Raw genomic sequence first — 19,223 nt, 5'->3', positions numbered from 1 at the left:
TGATTATGTGCTTGTTAGTCGTGCAGTGTAGGAAGCCAAGTTGTGCGACCAAGATTCTAGACAATCATCAAAAACTAACAGAAGTCTAGTTGCATGGCATCTGTTTCAGTCGAATTCTGCAGGCAATGTGTTTCTTTTACTCAGAAGACACCATTTTGCCCCCCACCACCTTCTCCCAAGACCCCTCCCTTCCCTATCTATCAAATTATATCTATTCTAAAGATCAACTACAGAGATAACAGAGAGGAGACATATTTTCATGTTAATTTCAAGTTATATTTACAAAGTAACGAAGAAAAAAACAATTAAACTCAACATTGAGTAAATTTTGAACTTAGTTAAAACTGCTGTTTCTTTGTTTTTTTTTCAGGTGGTTTTCTACCGAATTGTCATGGCGTACTTTGTCCAATACATTGCAGTTGTGATAATTAACTTTTAGTCTTTTCTATTTCAAACATACATTTGAGAAGGCAAAAGAGGATCCTTAATAAATGTGACATGAACATCTTCAGAACACTTCTAGGAATTAGTAATATAGCTTATTCCTCAGTTCATGTGAATTTAAAATCTTCAGAACACTTCTAGGGATTAAAAGTATGAAAGTTAAATACTCAGTTCATGTGTGACATTTAACATCTTCAGAACACGTCTAAGGATTAATAGTACTATATATAGTTAAATCCTCAGTTCATGTGACTTTAATATCTTCAGAACACTTCCAAGGATTAAAAGTATGATAGCTAAATCCTCAGAAAATGTGACATTAACATCTTTAGAACACTTCTAGGGATTAAAAGTATTATAGCTAAATCCTCAGTTCATGTGACATTGAACATCTTCAGAACACCTTTCAGGATTAAAAGTATGATATTTAAATCTTCAGAAAATGTGACATTAACATCTTTTGAACACTTCTAAGGATTAAAAGTATTATAGCTAATTCCTCAGATAATGTGACATTAACATCTTTACAACACTTCTAGGGATTAAATGTATGATAGCTAAATCCTCACTTCATGTGACATTTAACATCTTCAGAACACTTCTAAGGATTAATATTATAAAAGCTAAATCCTCAGATCATGTGACAGTTAACATCTTCAGTACACTTCCAAAGAGTAATAGTATTATAGCTAAATCCTCAGTTCATGTGATATGAACCTCTTTAGGAAACTTCTAGGGATTCATAGTATTATAGCTAAATATTACTTTGCTTGTAGGAAATGAACTATAGTTGAGATATAGATCATTTTGCTTTTCCGTCCATGCTCCTATCTATTTCCTTCTGATTGCCTAACTGGACTAATACCTTAATGCACACTGTCTAAGCTGTGCTGTATAACCACAAGCCTGTAACTTTAACCAAACCTTAATAAGGGGAGATATACTGAAATTTGAATTGGAACTACTTGCAAGTTCTCATGTTAACATACTGTATATCATTACTGAGTGGAAAACTCAACGGTAACTAAAGAGATGCTGTGCACAAAACAGTTTGAGAGGTGCAATCTCTCTAAGTCAACTTATTCTGCTTGACTGAAATTACCCCTGAGAAAAGGTGGTAACATGGGGGCTACCGGACTAGCTTCTTATACTGTGCGATGGACTTAATGCAACAGTTTCCCACACAGCTGTGAATACTGCAAGTTTTAAACAACTGTTGTACATGCTAGAAGGTTGCAATGTGTTGTTGTTGAATGCTGTAGTCAGGTTTACCATTAGGCACACTGCTCCAAGTGCATTCTATATATATCAGGGTTTATACTTGTATAAATCTATGTTTGCCAATAGAAAACAAAGGTTGGAGCTAAGAAAAGGGTCAGAGTACACCATGTCCCACTTTACACCTAGATTTGAGCAAAATGTAGGACAGATCAGTAGGTGCTCTCAAGACTAAAGTATAAGTAAGGGTTTAAGAGCCTGCATACCAGCATAGTACCAAAGGTTGGGCAAATTTATTATTGTAGGACACATGAAATCTGATGAACTGTATGAGGGCTGGATTTGACCCATGGGCCGGCCAACTGGCTAATAGGTAACACCTGGCTTATCTTATATTACTTATTTGGGAATAATCTATGAGAATTCCAACGATACCATGAATCGCCTTTCGATTGCCTATATTTGATGTAATTTAAGATTGGGCTGAACTAACTGGCTGCTTTATGAAATTTTAAGTTTTAAGCAGATTCATCAAGATCTTACATCTCTAGTTGAAGAGTGGATATTTCAGATATCACACAAATGAAAGTTTTAACACTATATGTTGACAGTGTACCAACCTGCTGTGTTCACATCATCTGGCAAATGTGATAACCTTCTAGATAAGTTTCAAATAATTATCTTTTCATTGGTCATCAACAATGTGCATGTATTTCTGTGATGCCGTACTGGGAGCTGTAGTTCCTGTTCACTGGCTGCATATGGCGAGAGTTCTATTAAGTGTTACTGGTGTTTCTGGTGCTTGGCTGAGGCTGTTGTTGCTGTTCGCTGTCCATATTTTTCAAGAGTCTGAACAATCCTGCTGCTTCCCTGATGTGACTGAACTCGATACAAAATGCTTGCATCTCGATAAATAGATCCTGAAACAATGGCAGAATTCACTAAATAGTCAGTAAAACTACAGCAAGATTGGAGTTAAGATGACAGATATTGATCAATGACCAAATAAGGTACTAAACAAAACCTCCAATCTTGTACGCTCACCACCTGATTTTGAAAATTGTCTTATTCAGAAATTTCAATCTTTATTTGCTGTCAATCTCTTAGATGAAGCAAATCTAAACTTGAAAATGCGGGTGAATTTCGTTTTTAGTTGTCTCTGGACATTTCATAACCAATCAAGCTAACTAACAAGATTGTTTTGTATCTTATAGTATCAAAAATAACCCCAAATTAACTGAAGACCTGCATGGTTGTAGGCAAGGTTTAACACCAAGGCAAAACATAAGAAATGAACTTGTCAATTAACCGCAAGATTTGTGGGCAACGTTCACAGGCACGAAAAGTTACAAGTACTAGAAAGACCAGACACTTTCACCACTTTAAGTTTAATTATTATTGTAAGTGTTTAATTATTCAAGAAGTACTACATACCTTTACATTGATAATCTTGTTTCTGATAAGAGACTGCAAGAAGACACAGACCTAATGGACAAACAGAAATATGAATAAAATCCATAGACAGTTATTTCATTCTTGCTGAAATCAAAACTCTGTCACAGAATCATGTGTGTGTCATGATGTAAGGATCACAGGAATGTCGCAATGATATCTTCTTGAAAAAACCAAGCAGCCATATTTGCAGTTAGTCCAAGGAGAACAGATTTGCTGACAGAGAATTATATTGGTCTGATTAAGATCCTGCTGAATTGTTGAACAAAGAAATGTACTATTTGATCAAACTTTTTAATCAACCAGCAGATCATTTCTTTAAAAAACAAGAGCCCGAGGGCACTGTGGTTCCTTGCGTAGGGGTTTATGACAATACACATAATGGGCTCAAATAGTCCAAGTAATTGTGGTCCTATATGTGCCCATAAAGTAGCCAACACTATAGCCAACACTTTTGTGATCACAAACTGTGATCGGATTTTTGATCTGAAGGCACTTTTGAGACCTGAATATGGCGTCGAAAATGTAAGAAATATAAGGTCACTTACAAGCGGGTCAACAGATATGATAACATTGGTGACCTCAAATCACATAACCGTTAAGTTTGAAAATGTTCCACCACCCCATTCACAACTTGTCCAAAAATATCTACCATGTCACACCTTGGCATTGGGAATTAATTGCATTATATGTCTAAAAATTAACTTTGAACTTATATACATAACTTCACACACAAAGGTCACCCTGGGGTCAACCAATTGACATTATTGATCGGTGAGACCTAACTAGAGACTAATCAAAACTGTAACAGTTCAAACATTTTATATTTGCCACCCCCCCAAAAAAAATACTATTTTTTATCATTAATTGACCTTTGGTGACCTCGGATCACATGACCGTTAAGTTTGAAAATATTCCCCTTTACCATTTGCAACTTGTCCCAAAATATCAACTGTGTCACACATTGGAATTGGGAGTTATTGCATTAAATGTCTGAAAATTAACTTTGACCTCATATAACTTAACACACAAAGGTCACCTGGGGTCAACCCATTGACATTTTTTTGATCGGTGAGACGTGAATATAGCATCAAAAACTATAAAAATTCAAACATTTTTTCTTTGCCCATTTTCTCCCAACAAAATACTAGTTTTTTAACATTAATTGACCTATTAATGTTCCCCTTACCTGTTCACAACTTGCCCCAAAATATCAACTTCGTCACACATTGGCACTGCGAGTTATTGCAGTTTTAATATTTTTATTTTTATTTTAATATAGTATTTTGGACCACAACTGACCTTTGGTGACCTTTGTGGGCATCAAAAATAATATGGCACACCTTCATGATATAGCAGATCTATAGTCCAAGTTTGGCCTCGATCCAACTTTCCCTTATTGAGATAGAGCGTACCCAAGCAAGTGTCACAGATGCACTAACAGACACACACGCGAACCTGACTACATAGGTTCCTTTTGCTATAGCAAGAAACCGAAAAATAGACCTATGCAGTCGTAAAAGAAAAGATGGCTTACACTCAAAAGAACCTTAAGAAAGGTGTAGTTTAAGTGACCACACTTATTACCATGACTGTACACTATATGCAAGAGTTGTTCAAGCAAGTCGCAACAACAAAGTATCACCTTTAGAGGAATTCCTCTTTAAATGTAACACAAAATAATATCCTGGAGAAATTACACCTTTCAGTTGCTTGTATAACAATAAAGAGTTATACAGAAAAAGTATCAAATAAATCACTTATAAAAAGCAATCTACAAATCAGAAAACTTAATAACTTGCAGAAACAATTGCCACGGAGACATCACAGATCAACATTGAGCAACCATTGAGGAATACTATGGAAAAATAAGGAACTGTGTCTGCAAAGAGTCACATCTTGAGTAAGGAGGACATTTCAAGCAATCTGGGTATTCATATAACAGTTTTGGAATAACTTTTGTTTCTCACTACATGAATGTCACATAGCTTTTTTTCCACAGCAACTTTCTCAAAGCCATGATTTTGATGGTTACTTACCAATCTGACATGTCTGTTCTGCATTGATTTGTCTTCCATAGCCTCACAGGTTGAGATACAATTAGAAATATACAGATGAACAAATTCTTGAGGTAGATCTACAGCCTGCAGAAGGAACCAGTGATCATAACTGTCAAGTAGTATTTCAAGAGTACATGACAGGCATGGTATAGTTTCTTAAATAGATTACATGTTCAGTCAATCAATGTAACTGTAGTATTTCAAGAGTACATGACAGGCATGGTATAGTTTCTTAAATAGATTACATGTTCCAGTCAATCAATGTAACTGTAGTATTTCAAGAGTACATGACAGGCATGGTATAGTTTCTTAAATAGATTACATGTTCAGTCAATCAATGTAACTGTAGTATTTCAAGAGTACATGACAGGCATGGTATAGTTTCTTAAATAGATTACATGTTCAGTCAATCAATGTAACTGTAGTATTTCAAGAGTACATGACAGGCATGGTATAGTTTCTTAAATAGATTACATGTTCCAGTCAATCGATGTAACTGTAGTATTTCAAGAGTACATGGCAGGCATGGTATAGTTTCTTAAATAGATTACATGTTCCAGTCAATCAATGTAACTGTAGTATTTCAAGAGTACATGGCAGGCATGGTATAGTTTCTTAAATAGATTACATGTTCCAGTCAATCAATGTAACTGTAGTATTTCAAGAGTACATGACAGGCATGGTATAGTTTCTTAAATAGATTACATGTTCAGTCAATCAATGTAACTGTAGTATTTCAAGAGTACATGACAGGCATGGTATAGTTTCTTAAATAGATTACATGTTCAGTCAATCGATGTACAGGTAACTGTAGTATTTCAAGAGTACATGACAGGCATGGTATAGTTTCTTAAATAGATTACATGTTCCAGTCAATCAATGTAACTGTAGTATTTCAAGAGTACATGACAGGCATGGTATAGTTTCTTAAATAGATTACATGTTCCAGTCAATCGATGTAACTGTAGTATTTCAAGAGTACATGACAGGCATGGTATAGTTTCTTAAATAGATTACATGTTCAGTCAATCAATGTAACTGTAGTATTTCAAGAGTACATGACAGGCATGGTATAGTTTCTTATTAGATTACATGTTCAGTGAAGCAATGTAACTGTAGTATTTCAAGAGTACATGACAGGCATGGTATAGTTTCTTAAATAGATTACATGTTCCAGTCAATCAATGTAACTGTAGTATTTCAAGAGTACATGACAGGCATGGTATAGTTTCTTAAATAGATTACATGTTCCAGTCAATCGATGTAACTGTAGTATTTCAAGAGTACATGACAGGCATGGTATAGTTTCTTAAATAGATTACATGTTCAGTCAATCAATGTAACTGTAGTATTTCAAGAGTACATGACAGGCATGGTATAGTTTCTTATTAGATTACATGTTCAGTGAAGCAATGTAACTGTAGTATTTCAAGAGTACATGACAGGCATGGTATAGTTTCTTAAATAGATTACATGTTCAGTGAAGCAATGTAACTGAAAGTCAATACTCTAAATCCAATTTCAAGGTGTGATTCTTTACAGTTGTGGCTGAATGTTACTGCACTGTGCAGAAGATTGCCCTGAAATGTCTTGTTCATTAAGGTGCCATAGAGAATGCCAGACTATATTTGAGAAGTTTTACATAGCAGCCTAATAAAAATAGCATTCTAATAATAGTCTTATACTGTAGCCTTATAGCAGTAGGTTTCTTATGTCTTGTTTTACATAGCAGCCTTATAGCAATAGCATTCTAATAATAGTTTTATACTGCAGCCTTATAGCAGTAGCATTCTAATAATAGTTTTATACTGTAGCCTTATAGCAGTAGGTTTCCAATGTCTTGTTAATTTAGGTGCCATAGTGAATGCCAGACTATATTTGTGGAGTTTTACAACACAGTCCTATAGCAGTACGGTTCTAATAATAGTTTTACATCACAGCCTTATCGCAGTAGCATTCTAATAATAGTTTATACTGCAGCCTTATTGCAGTAGGGTTCTAATGTCTTGTTAATTTAGGTGCCAGAGTGAATGCCAGACTGTATTTGTGGAGTTTTACAACACAGTGTTATAGCAGTACGGTGCTAATAATAGATTTACATCACAGCCTTATAGCACTAGCATCCTAATAATAGTCTTATACTGTAGCCTTATAGCAGTAGGTTTCTTATGTCTTGTTCATTAAGGTGTCATAGAGAAGGCCAGACAATAGTATATTTGTGGTGTTTTACACAGCAGCCTTATAGCAATAGCATTCTAATAATAGTTTTATACTGCAGCCTTATAGCAGTGGGGTTCTAATGTCGAGTTCATTAAGATGCCATAGAGAATGCCAGACTATGTTTGTGGAGTTTTATACCGCAGCCTTATAGCAGTAGCATTCTAACCATAGTTTTACACTGCAGCCTTATAGCAGTAGCATTCTAATAATAGTTTTACACTGCAGCCTTATAGCAATAGCATTCTAATAATAGTTTTATACTGCAGCCTTATAGCAGTGGGGTTCTAATGTCGAGTTCATTAAGATGCCATAGAGAATGCCAGACTATGTTTGTGGAGTTTTATGCCGCAGCCTTATAGCAGTAGCATTCTAACCATAGTTTTACACTGCAGCCTTATAGCAGTAGCATTCTAATAATAGTTTTACACCACAACCTTATAGCAGTAGTGTTCTAATGTCGAGTTCATTTAAGGTGCCATAGAGAATGCCAGACTATATTTGTGGTGTTTTATACTGCAGCCTTATAGCAGTAGCATTCTAATAATAGTTTTACACCACAACCTTATAGCAGTAGTGTTCTAATGTCGAGTTCATTTAAGGTGCCATAGAGAATGCCAGACTATATTTGTGGTGTTTTATACCGCAGCCTTATAGCAGTAGCATTATAATAATAGTTTTACACCACAACCTTATAGCAGTAGTGTTCTAATGTCTAGTTCATTTAAGGTGCCATAGAGTATGCCAGACTATATTTGTGGTGATTTATAACGCAGCCTTATTGCAGTAGCATTATAATAATAGTTTTACACCACAACCTTATAGCAGTAGTGTTCTAATGTCTAGTTCATTTAAGGTGCCATAGAGAATGCCTGACTATATTTGTGGTGTTTTATACCGCAGCCTTATAGCAGTAGCATTCTAATAATAGTTTTACATGACAGCCTTATAGCAGTAGTGTTCTAATGTCTAGTTCATTTAAGGTGCCATAGAGAATGCCAGACTATATTTGTGGTGTTTTATACCGCAGCCTTATAGCAGTAGCATTCTAATAATAGTTTTACACCACAGCCTTATAGCAGTAGTGTTCTAATGTCGAGTTCATTTAAGGTGCCATAGAGAATGCCAGACTATATTTGTGGTGTTTCATACCGCAGCCTTATAGCAGTAGCATTCTAATAATAGTTTTACACCACCACCTTATAGCAGTAGTGTTCTAATGTCGAGTTCATTTAAGGTGCCATAGAGAATGCCAGACTATATTTGTGGTGTTTTATACTGCAGCCTTATAGCAGTAGCATTCTAATAATAGTTTTACACCACAACCTTATAGCAGTAGTGTTCTAATGTCGTGTTCATTTAAGGTGCCATAGAGAATGCCAGACTATATTTGTAGTTTTTTACACTGCAGCCTTATAGCAGTGAAATTCTAAATATAGTTTTACACTACAGCCTTACAACAGTAGGTTTATAATAATAGTTTACACGGCAGCCTTACAGCAGTAGGGTTCTAATAATAGCTATTCATTGTGCAGACTTATTCCAAGGCAGATGTCTTTGTTAAACTCGCACACTGAATAACAAGTAAACAATATTGAAACATTCTCTTCACACTACCATCCCTAATTGTAAATGATGGACTAGTATTGCCTGAGTGGGGGAAATGCACTTCACTATTATTATGTCACATCTGGTCGCTAGTGCATGTGTCATGATCATGATACATTTAGTGTCCTAATGTTAATATTATGTGTACAGAGATATGATAGGCTCATAATAGGCTTACAACAACGACATTTGTGTACAACAAATTTAAAAATCGTGCTATAATATTTTCCTACAACCTGCTGCAGAACAATAAGTAGAAACAACAAAATGATTCAGTTATATGTATTTCGCCCTGTCTAACTTCACACAATGTTGGGTAGCAAACTGTCAGTACACTGAAGAATATAATACAAACATTTTAATGTTTTTTTCATAAATAACAGACTTACTGTTGTTAGTCTGTTCACCACCTCCATGGAATGTAACGACATATCCATATTGACAAGTACACTGAAGTATTCTGTGATTTGGTTGGACTGCATCAACCTCAGTAGGATCTCTATTGCAGGTATCGGATTATTCTCCACCAGCCCAGGAAACTGCAGGAATCAAAATATATATGTATATATATATATATATATATATATATATATATATTGGAATATAAAGAGCCACAACGCAGTGTTGAATGAGTCCATGTGTACAGGCTTCATAATACTGTACCTAGGGTCACTTTTGCTGAAGTAATCTTATTTCATGGATAATCCCCTTCCTTGTTTCCACTTGTCTACTCTACTCTGCGACCAAACTAGTTTCATATGATTCTGCTAAATTGGAATAGGCTAGTCATCTGCTATCACCATTTTGAAGGACTGCACATTCCTGTAAATACCCATGCTGGGGTTCAGTCCAGTACGGTAGAATAAAAAAATTTGTTATAATAAAAGTTTCCCTACATCAAGTTCTTCTTGTTACAAAACAGCTGAGCACTGTATGTTACACACAGTCCTTGAATGAATCGAAACTAATGACCTTTACTTGGTTTCCAATCCGGTAACCAATATATGAATTTCCCGTAGACCATGTAGTAATCTGCAGCAGTTAATAATGCAGTTCCAGACTGCTGAACACTTTCATACATACTTTTGCTGGGGTAAGTCCAATATGGTAGACTAGTTTTGGATCTTTCTCCAGTTCACTTAATAACTGCTGTTGCTTGGCTAGTAAGAGAGGTTCCTTAAAGGCTTTAGCCATCAGTTTCTTTACTTCTTGAAGTCCAGCACTGTTGTTGATTCCCATGCCATTATCCCATGCGACAAAGTGGTCCCTCTCGCCGGGGTGTAACCATACCAACTAAACGAATGCGAAGGGGATAATTTGATAGTTGTTTTGTTAAACACAACTGACCTAAACCAATATTAGTCTGTCTAATATTTTACTGCCAAAAATGTTGAAACATTATTTCACTAAGTCATTTAAACTAAGACTTGCATATTATATTGTATGCTTGTGGCCATGTGAAGTTTTGATGCTTATTATTCATAAATTTATTACATGGACTGCACCACAACAAGTATTAGATATGGTGCTATTATTAGTAAGCCTTATGCCTACTTACTTACTTAGACCAATGTGCAGTCAGGATGTACAGTCTTTCACTCATTTATCACGTGCACCATACCATGTTTCAGAAATAATTCAACAAAAATATGTAGAATTTGGGAAAATAATTTCACAATGTGTACAGATAGTTCAGTTGAGAGTGTAAACTGAGCCATAATACACTTGAGCATGCTATCACTAGATATATATTCAACACACATTGCAGCTATATATGAGTGTGTGTTTTACCGTACCTCATCGTCACAGATGTGTAATGGTGGTGCTATTCTGATAAACTCTGGCTTGAAGTGACTGTTGATCGGTGACCGATTACCACACATTAGATTCTCCATCACAGTCGTGGCTATGCTCGGATTATAGCTAAGTGAGGAAATGAACGACATTACATATCGTCTGTCCAAAGACGAAATGTCATCAACCAGTCTATCTTACAAATTCTAGAACAAACTGCTTGAAAGTTTCCAGTTAATGCTGCACTCAATATCACCTAACACTTAACTCAAAAGTTGACTCAGACTCAGAAATAATACAGTAATAAAAAGCGGTAACTAATGACAGTAATTAACCTTCACCAAGAGCACTGCAAAATCACCCATTCAAAGTATATTATTCATTGCTACGTATATAACATCATTGCATACCTTGTTACTTTATTCTCTCCATTTGACAATATGTCAATAAGGTCTTACCTTTAGGTTGATCCAAGGTCTGGTCCTATCTTACACTTGTAATAAAGATCTGCTCTACACCATTAATTTTCTTTCTCTCGACATATTTTGATACAAAATAGATCATTTAAAGTAGTCATATGTTCATTTGACACTGGCCAGTGGAATAATAATTACTTCACTTCTGGTCTTTGTAGCGGGTATTGGGCATTATACAGGTCAGGCCTATATTAAAATACACTTTTATAAAGATACCAATGCACAATGGCTGACATTCCACCTCATTAACATTGTGTTTCAGGGTCTGGTTTTACAAGGATACCAATGCACATGTATTGATCTAGGTAATTATCAATCCAATTAACATATCAATAATATTCCTGAATATTACTATTGTTATTATTATCATTATTGCTCTAGGTATGGCCTTACCTTGAATCTGTTTCAGGGTCTGTTATGATACAGGAGAGGCCTGATTTACCCTCTGCTGGTAATTCATTATGCTTCTCTGCTAGAGACAGTTTCAGTCCTCCCCAATCGCCAACATTTGGTCCTGGATCAGTCGATACTATCTGCCTGGGGGTCTTCTTCAGTTGCTGCAGTGAAGACCGTACAAATGATGATCGTAATGTGTAACTTTATGTACAAATTTGGCACTGGTGTGTAATGGTTTAACTTGTTTAAACAACACAAGAAGCCCATACTTCCACACTTCAACTATACTACCGTATAGAAGAGTTTGATGACTGGTATGTTTGTTCATGTACTGATTGATGCAACAATGATAATAACATCCACTTCTCAGTTCAGGATGAACAACACAAGAAGTCCATACTTCCACACTTCAAATATACTACCTTACAGAAGAGTGTGATGACTGGTATGTTTGTTCATGTACTGATTGATGCAACAATGATAATAACATCCACTTCTCAGTTCAGGATGAACAACACAAGAAGCCCATACTTCCACACTTCAAATATACTACCTAACAGAAGAGTGCGATGACTGGTATGTTTGTTCATGTACTGATTGATGCAACAATGATAATAACATCCACTCCTCAGTTCAGGATGAACAACACAAGAAGTCCATACTTCCACACTTTAACTATACTTCAATTAAAAAATACTTTACTATAAGTATCAAGTAAAATTGTGTTACTTTATAGAAAATATGTTTTACTATAGTAATACCACAGACAACTGTACAAGTAAACTCAAATGAATCTTCTTATGTGTAGAATATGGCTAGCTTGAGAGTAGGGAATTAATGCAAACTAGTGACTTAGAACTACGAAAGAAAAACAGAAAAAATACTGAAATCTGGAGAAAATTATTGCATTCACATTTCTAGTACCTTATAATGTACGTACCATTAGGATATCCCTGGGGGGGATGGTTGTAGATGCTAGTTGGGACAGGAAAGCCTTCTCCCCTTTGCCGATTGGAGATATCAAGTTGACGATGGAGTTTCTGTCATTGTCACTGAGCTGTGAAGTTTGGGAGAGAAGGATTTAATTGAACAATAAAAAGATAGAATGAGATGAGGAAATGGGTAAAAATATATCTGTAGTTTTATGTAACTCTTGAGATTATAAGAATGAGTAACTCTGATAAACTGAGAAATAAAAAGTATTTACTTATTTATGGGTCACAAATTCGTTTAGAAAGAGTGGGTTACAGTAGGCTCATACATCAGCTGTGAAAGTCCTGTAGGCCTTTATCACTTATTAATATTTTGTTTTTGAAATTTAAAAATTTGCTCACGGATTCAAACTCCAAGGGAACAAACACAATCACTGTCTTTCTACTTAATAAGTGTGTACTCTTCCGAAGTTTCCAGCAGTGACCAGAAAACACAACCATCCAGTCTGAAACCATATAATACAGTATAGCTAAAATCATACATCCAAGTTCTTATTTTTTTCCTGTACTTGCATACGTATACAACACCAGTTAAACTGCAGTTCCTGGAAGTCAAATGATCATCCAGCTAATTGTATTCCCTAGTAATGATATACAGTACGCAGGTACCAGGAATGATTACGACAACATTTATATCTCTGGACATGGAAATTAAATCATTTCCATATGTGATAATTTGAGAAACCGTCCTTACCAGTACGTGTGCAAATACTGGAGCAAATGGATTGTTCCCCATTGTCTCTCCTTTGTTGACTTCCCAGAGTAAGAATAAAGCTGCCAGTCGCTGCTCTGGCTGAGGTAAAAGATCCTGGTTCCTCAAGAGTAAAACCTACCAAAAGGATGAATATAGGCTAGGCTAGGCTGAGCTTCAAAATTGAGGATTATGGGCATTTGTCTAGCAACGTTTTCTCGGGGCTATTTATGTTTGGGGTCGAGGCTCTGTAGGGCGACATATTAACTATATACTTATGTAGAGCTCGAAATTCAGTTCTGTATGGGGAGGGAGGGGGGGGCTGGAGCGGTTTGACTGTTGGGTTGTTTCAAGCGTTTAGCGTCTGTGGGAATCAGATTAGGTTTGTCATGTCGTTTGGATCTGACCTTTTGGGTCGCCCTGGGTGGATAACGTAAGAAGCACTAGGCTAGAAAAAGACTGAAGATTAGTACTGTACAGTTTAAAGTAGAACAGTCTATTAACAGATCACAAACAGGTCAGTCAGCACTGTCATATTACATCGGCCACGCATCAACATTCTGCTGGCTATTTACTGATTTAATGTCCCTGGATGTTGCTGCAAACTCATCAGTAGACAAACAAAGGCATCGGCATCATTGTTATTATAAATGGTAGCATGTCATTTTAGCAAAATGTAACATTCAGAATTTAATTCTATACCTGTACTGTACATGTGTGGACTGTGGAATAGAGAGGTACCGTAGGGTTCATTATTCCACAACAGGACTAAAAACAATGTACTCACCAGTGCATTGCCTACTTTGAAGTGGTCATTCTTGCTTGGAAAATGTTTATGAAAACCGTCAGCCAGGTTTTCAAAAGTTGAAGTACTCATTGCATTCTCCGCAAGGAGGCTGGAAATGAAAACGAGTCAAAAAGGTTTTTAGAATATAATTTATTATATATACAGTCAAGAGAAGTACAGAGTCTAGTGCTTATTAATTCAAGTTTATTATGTCAATTTGTAGAACTACTGTGCTGTATATTTTGCATTTAGAAGAATTTTAGTAAAGAAACTGTTAACAATAACTACAACTACTGTAACTGCACTGCATACTGTGTAAAATGTAAACATACACACCAGGCTACCAGGGTCAAAGTTGAAATAGGGTCAAAGCTGTTTTCCCACAAACCAAGAGGCTAAATACAGCAATGCATTGTGGTTCTGTTTTGTGTTTGTCTTTTTGCAACCTCTTCTATAGTATTCCACTATACTACACTAAGGCATTGAGAAATTAAAACAAGACACAATGTACTGCACTAGCCTACTGTAAGCCTACAGTACATCGGCAATTGGTAGACTTCTGGCCAATTCTAACATGAAATATTCAGAAATCAATCGAGTAATCATGGCTATTCTCCCAGGTGAATGGCAAATTATGCCAGGCTGCTACAGTACTGTACAATTAACCAGACAGGAGTGCAGGTCTTAGAAGGTGTAAAGTAACACAGTTTGCACACTTGTTGATGAATTGCTAGCAATTAGGTTTCAAAGTGATCATAATTCCCTTTACATTCATTGAAAAAGTATAAAAACAGCCGTAGTCAGTTTTTCAATGAACTTCAACAATGCACTTTTCAACAAAAGACTACTGTAGGAAACTTGTAGGGGAATATCAGATCAACCACATGAACAATTCAAAACATTGGAATGATGAGAATATCTCAACTGGCTTTTATAATCCATAGGTTGACAAATAACAAGTTAACAAAATACAGTGTGCTTTTTGATAAACAGAACATATGCAACTTTCAACATGTGACATCTTTCATCTTTGTCCAGCTGCCAAGGGACTAAGGGAATAGTTTTACTATTCCTCTGGTTGCAGGAACAAGGAGGGCAGTACTGTACAGTAGGTCTTATTTAAGCTGCTTCCTGGTAAATAACATGTTGCACTTTCTAATTCACTTGGCAAGACTTGGAAAGGGTAGGATAGGGTAGGGGAGAGGGGGATTAGTGCAAGTTTTAGTCCTCATTCATTCGGCTGCCGCAGGAATCAGTTAATGTATTTTTTCACAATCAATAGTGCAGGCGTTTCACTTTACGGATCTGCTTGCTTGGTTTATAGCATGTATCTGTATGTTTCTGTTATTCCATTGACTGCCCAGGGAATAGCCTAGGCTAGGCCTAGCATAATGTGAGCTTCTGTTATTCCATTGACTTCCCAGAGAACAGCCTAGGCTAGGCCTAGCATAATGTAAGTTTCTGTTATTCCATTGACTGCCCGGCAAATCGCCTAGGCTAGGCCTAGCATAATTGTTAGTTTCTGTTATTCCATTGACTGCCCTACGAATAACCTCTAGAGGCTAGGCCTAGCACAATGTCTGGAGATCTGACGCTATGGAAATGATGATGAGTGGGAACTCCTACCATAGTCATATTGTATATTAAGTAACATATTTCTGTACTTAATAGTGATAGCGAAACTTCAATTGCATTTAGACATTAAAATTGGCATAAGTAAGGCAAATTTTAGTACAATCTAACAGCCACGGCATGAGTTATCCAGTATCACAATTAATGCAAAGTATTATACAAAATGGTCGAATTGCTATACAAGTCCAAAGATGTATAGCACGGTAGCTTATTTACACAGGACCCATTTGTAGTAATCTGAAAGAATCAAAATTCAGCTCTAGTACTTTCAAAAACAGTTACACAACAGTTGGATACTAAATTATTGCCGACCACTCAACAAACTCATTTTATTAGATAATTTAACATATTGAACTTCAATAGATACATTAGTAGAACTGACAATACTTCCAAGTTTAAAATTGAGGACAGTTATTCTGTGCAGACTTTCAAATGATGCTCAATTGCCGATTGAAATATGATCTCTAAAATCAAGAACATTTACAAAATTACATTTGGCTTTGTTCCAAGCCTTGGTTTGAACTCCTGACTGTCAGACCCAGAGATCGTCCAAACTGAGCTAGGCTAATACAGAATCAGCAATACACGGATGTGTTGTCTACAGAAGTGCTTACATTAGCCCCCTACTTGCACGTATAAATCTGTGCATATCCAAACTGAGCCTAGGCTAAAGAATACAAAATCAGCAATACATGTGTGTTTCATGTAGCGAAGTGCTGATATTGACTCCCTTAACTACGCATATACATTTTTCCACATCAGATTACGTTTCTACAAATTACACTGACATTTACTTTTATGTTCTACTGATATCCGGTGATTGTAGTTAAAACCTTCTTTGTTTTCGCGCAACAGGTCTCGGGTATAGGCCTAAGCTACAGTTGGCTAAGTAACACTCACAGTACAATATGACCGGTGTTGTAGCAATCTTAGTAATATTGTACGCGTATTCGGGATACAAACAGTAAACAGTTTAATTGCTCACAAACCATGAGAGTTAAATAGATAGGCCTCTAACACGCAAAGCTTACTTTGTAATGAAGACCAATTCTTTCGCAGAAAGAGACATCTTGATTGATTTCATAAATATTGTACACTAGCCAAATGTACGGAACAGAAAAACAACGGATCTGGCTGAAGTTGGCGAACAATAAGAGCGAGCCTCATTGAAGGTAGCAGCCACTAAGAGCAGACACTAACAGCAGCCACTAAGAAAAAAAGGACAGTAAGACATGACACACAGTACTACAACTGCGGTCGTGTGTGTTTGTTATAACCAGTGTTACCAGCAACAGTTGACGAAAAAACGCTAGATTGGCGAAAATAAAACCCCAAACGCGCTGTATATACGTAATTGTGTAATGATCAGAAAAATGATTTTTTTTTCAAAATCGATTAACTTTAGTTATGGAGCCTACAAGGATGTCCGGTTAGCACCATATTAAAGTAGACAGGTTCATCTTTCACGTGGTATACCTCTACTATCGGTAACAAAAATGATTTCTTGACCAAAAGTGGCCTTAAAGTTTTAACCCCGATACGGACATCACTAAACGCGCAGTATCTAAGGTGTAATGATCTAAAAAAATGATTTTTTTCCCCTTCAAAATCGATTAACTTTAGTTATGGAGCCTACTAGGATGTCCGGTTAGCACCACATTAAAATAGAACGGTACTTCTTTTACGTGGTATACCTCTACCATCGGTAACAAAAATGATTTCTTGACCAAATATGGCTTTAAAGTTTTAACCCCGATCCGGACATCTCTAAACGCGCTGTATATACGTAATGTGTAATGATCAGAAAAATGGTTAATTTTTATTTTTTTTCAAAATCGATTAACTTTAGTTATGGAGCCTACTGGCATGTCCCGTTAGCACCACATTAAAGTAGAAATGTTCCTCTTTCACGTGGTATACCTCTACTATCGGTAACAAAAATGATTTCTTGACCAAAAGTGGCCTTGAAGTTTTAACCCCGATACGGACATCTCTAAACGCGCTGTATATCTAAGGTGTAATGATCCAAAAAATGATTTTTTTTCTTTCTTCAAAATCCATTAACTTTAGTTATGGAGCCTACTAGGATGTCCGGTTAGCACCACATTAAAGTAGAAAGGTTCCTCTTTTACGTGGTATACCTCTACTATCGGTAACAAAAATGATTTCTTGACCAAAAGTGACCTTAAAGTTTTAAAACCGATACGGACATCTCTAAACGCGCTGTATATACGTAATGTGTAATGATCAGATAAATTTATAATTTTTATTTTTTTCAAAATCGATTAACTTTAGTTATGGAGCCTACTGGCATGTCCGGTTAGCACCACATTAAAGTAGACAGGTTCATCTTTCACGTGGTATGCCTCTACTATCGGTAACAAAAATGATTTCTTGACCAAAAGTGACCTTGAAGTTTTAACCCCGATACGGACATCTCTAAACGCGCTGTATATACGTTATGTGTAATGATCAGAAAAATTTATGATTTTTATTTTTTTTCAAAATCGATTAACTTTAGTTATGGAGCCTACTAGGATGTCCGGTTAGCACCACATTAAAGTAGACAGGTTTATCTTTCACGTGGTATGCCTCTACTATCGGTAACAAAAATGATTTCTTGACCAAAAGTGACCTTGAAGTTTTAACCCCGATACGGACATCTCTAAACGCGCTGTATATACGTTATGTGTAATGATCAGAAAAATTTATGATTTTTATTTTTTTTCAAAATCGATTAACTTTAGTTATGGAGCCTACTAGGATGTCCGGTTAGCACCACATTAAAGTAGAAAGGTTCCTCTTTTACGTGGTATACCTCTACTATCGGTAACAAAAATGATTTCTTGACCAAAAGTGACCTTAAACTTTTAACCCCGATACGGACATCTCTAAACGCGCTGTATATACGTAATGTGTAATGATAAGAAAAATGTTAATTTTTTAATTTTTTTCAAAATCGATTAACTTTAGTTATGGAGCCTACTAGGATGTCCGGTTAGCACCACATTAAAGTAGAAAGGTTCCTCTTTTACGTGGTATACCTCTACTATCGGTAACAAAAATGATTTCTTGACCAAAAGTGACCTTAAAGTTTTAACCCCGATACGGACATCTCTAAACGCGCTGTATATACGTAATGTGTAATGATAAGAAAAATTTATGATTTTTATTTTTTTTCAAAATCGATTAACTTTAGTTATGGAGCCTACTAGGATGTCCGGTTAGCACCACATTAAAGTAGAAAGGTTCCTCTTTTACGTGGTATACCTCTACTATCGGTAACAAAAATGATTTCTTGACCAAAAGTGACCTTAAAGTTTTAACCCCGATACGGACATCTCTAAACGCGCTGTATATACGTAACGTGTAATGAAAAGAAAAATGTTAATTTTTTAATTTTTTTCAAAATCGATTAACTTTAGTTATGGAGCCTACTAGGATGTCCGGTTAGCA

The 19,223-nt window shown here is 36.1% G+C and overlaps 1 protein-coding gene across 3 annotated transcripts; it reads right to left on the bottom strand.

Annotated features, from left to right (window-relative positions):
• Positions 1 to 254: 254 nt before the first annotated feature.
• Positions 255 to 16,947, bottom strand: LOC139982845 (CCR4-NOT transcription complex subunit 11-like). Of its 3 annotated transcripts, none has more exons than XM_071995957.1 (12): positions 16,929 to 16,947; positions 16,799 to 16,894; positions 14,136 to 14,244; positions 13,352 to 13,486; positions 12,606 to 12,722; positions 11,663 to 11,826; positions 10,796 to 10,955; positions 10,083 to 10,292; positions 9,389 to 9,538; positions 5,154 to 5,258; positions 3,097 to 3,147; positions 255 to 2,582 (listed from the first exon to the last, which is right to left on the bottom strand). In XM_071995957.1, the coding sequence occupies exons 2-12, from the start codon at positions 16,849 to 16,851 to the stop codon at positions 2,439 to 2,441; spliced, it is 1,398 nt and encodes a 465-aa protein (XP_071852058.1). In that variant the 5' UTR covers positions 16,852 to 16,894; positions 16,929 to 16,947; the 3' UTR covers positions 255 to 2,438. The 3 variants fall into 3 exon arrangements, with proteins under 3 accessions (XP_071852058.1, XP_071852060.1, XP_071852061.1); XM_071995959.1 differs by having other exon boundaries at positions 10,796 to 10,922; XM_071995960.1 differs by lacking the exon at positions 13,352 to 13,486.
• Between the last annotated feature and the right edge of the window lie 2,276 nt (positions 16,948 to 19,223).

This window comes from Apostichopus japonicus, chromosome 16 (genome assembly GCF_037975245.1).
Source record: "Apostichopus japonicus isolate 1M-3 chromosome 16, ASM3797524v1, whole genome shotgun sequence".
Lineage (NCBI taxonomy): Eukaryota > Metazoa > Echinodermata > Holothuroidea > Aspidochirotida > Stichopodidae > Apostichopus > Apostichopus japonicus.
This window is presented reverse-complemented; position numbering and strand designations above follow the sequence as displayed.

Excerpts from the sequence above, each read along its gene's own strand:
- LOC139982845 (XM_071995957.1), bottom strand. The coding sequence starts at position 16,851 with ATGAAATCAATCAAGATGTCTCTTTCTGCGAAAGAATTGGTCTTCATT. Across the intron at positions 9,539-10,082 it reads TTGGACTTACCCCAGCAAAA|TTTCCTGGGCTGGTGGAGAA; the intron begins GTATGTATGAAA and ends TGATTCCTGCAG. Across the intron at positions 3,148-5,153 it reads AGAACAGACATGTCAGATTG|GTCTGTGTCTTCTTGCAGTC; the intron begins GTAAGTAACCAT and ends TTTGTCCATTAG.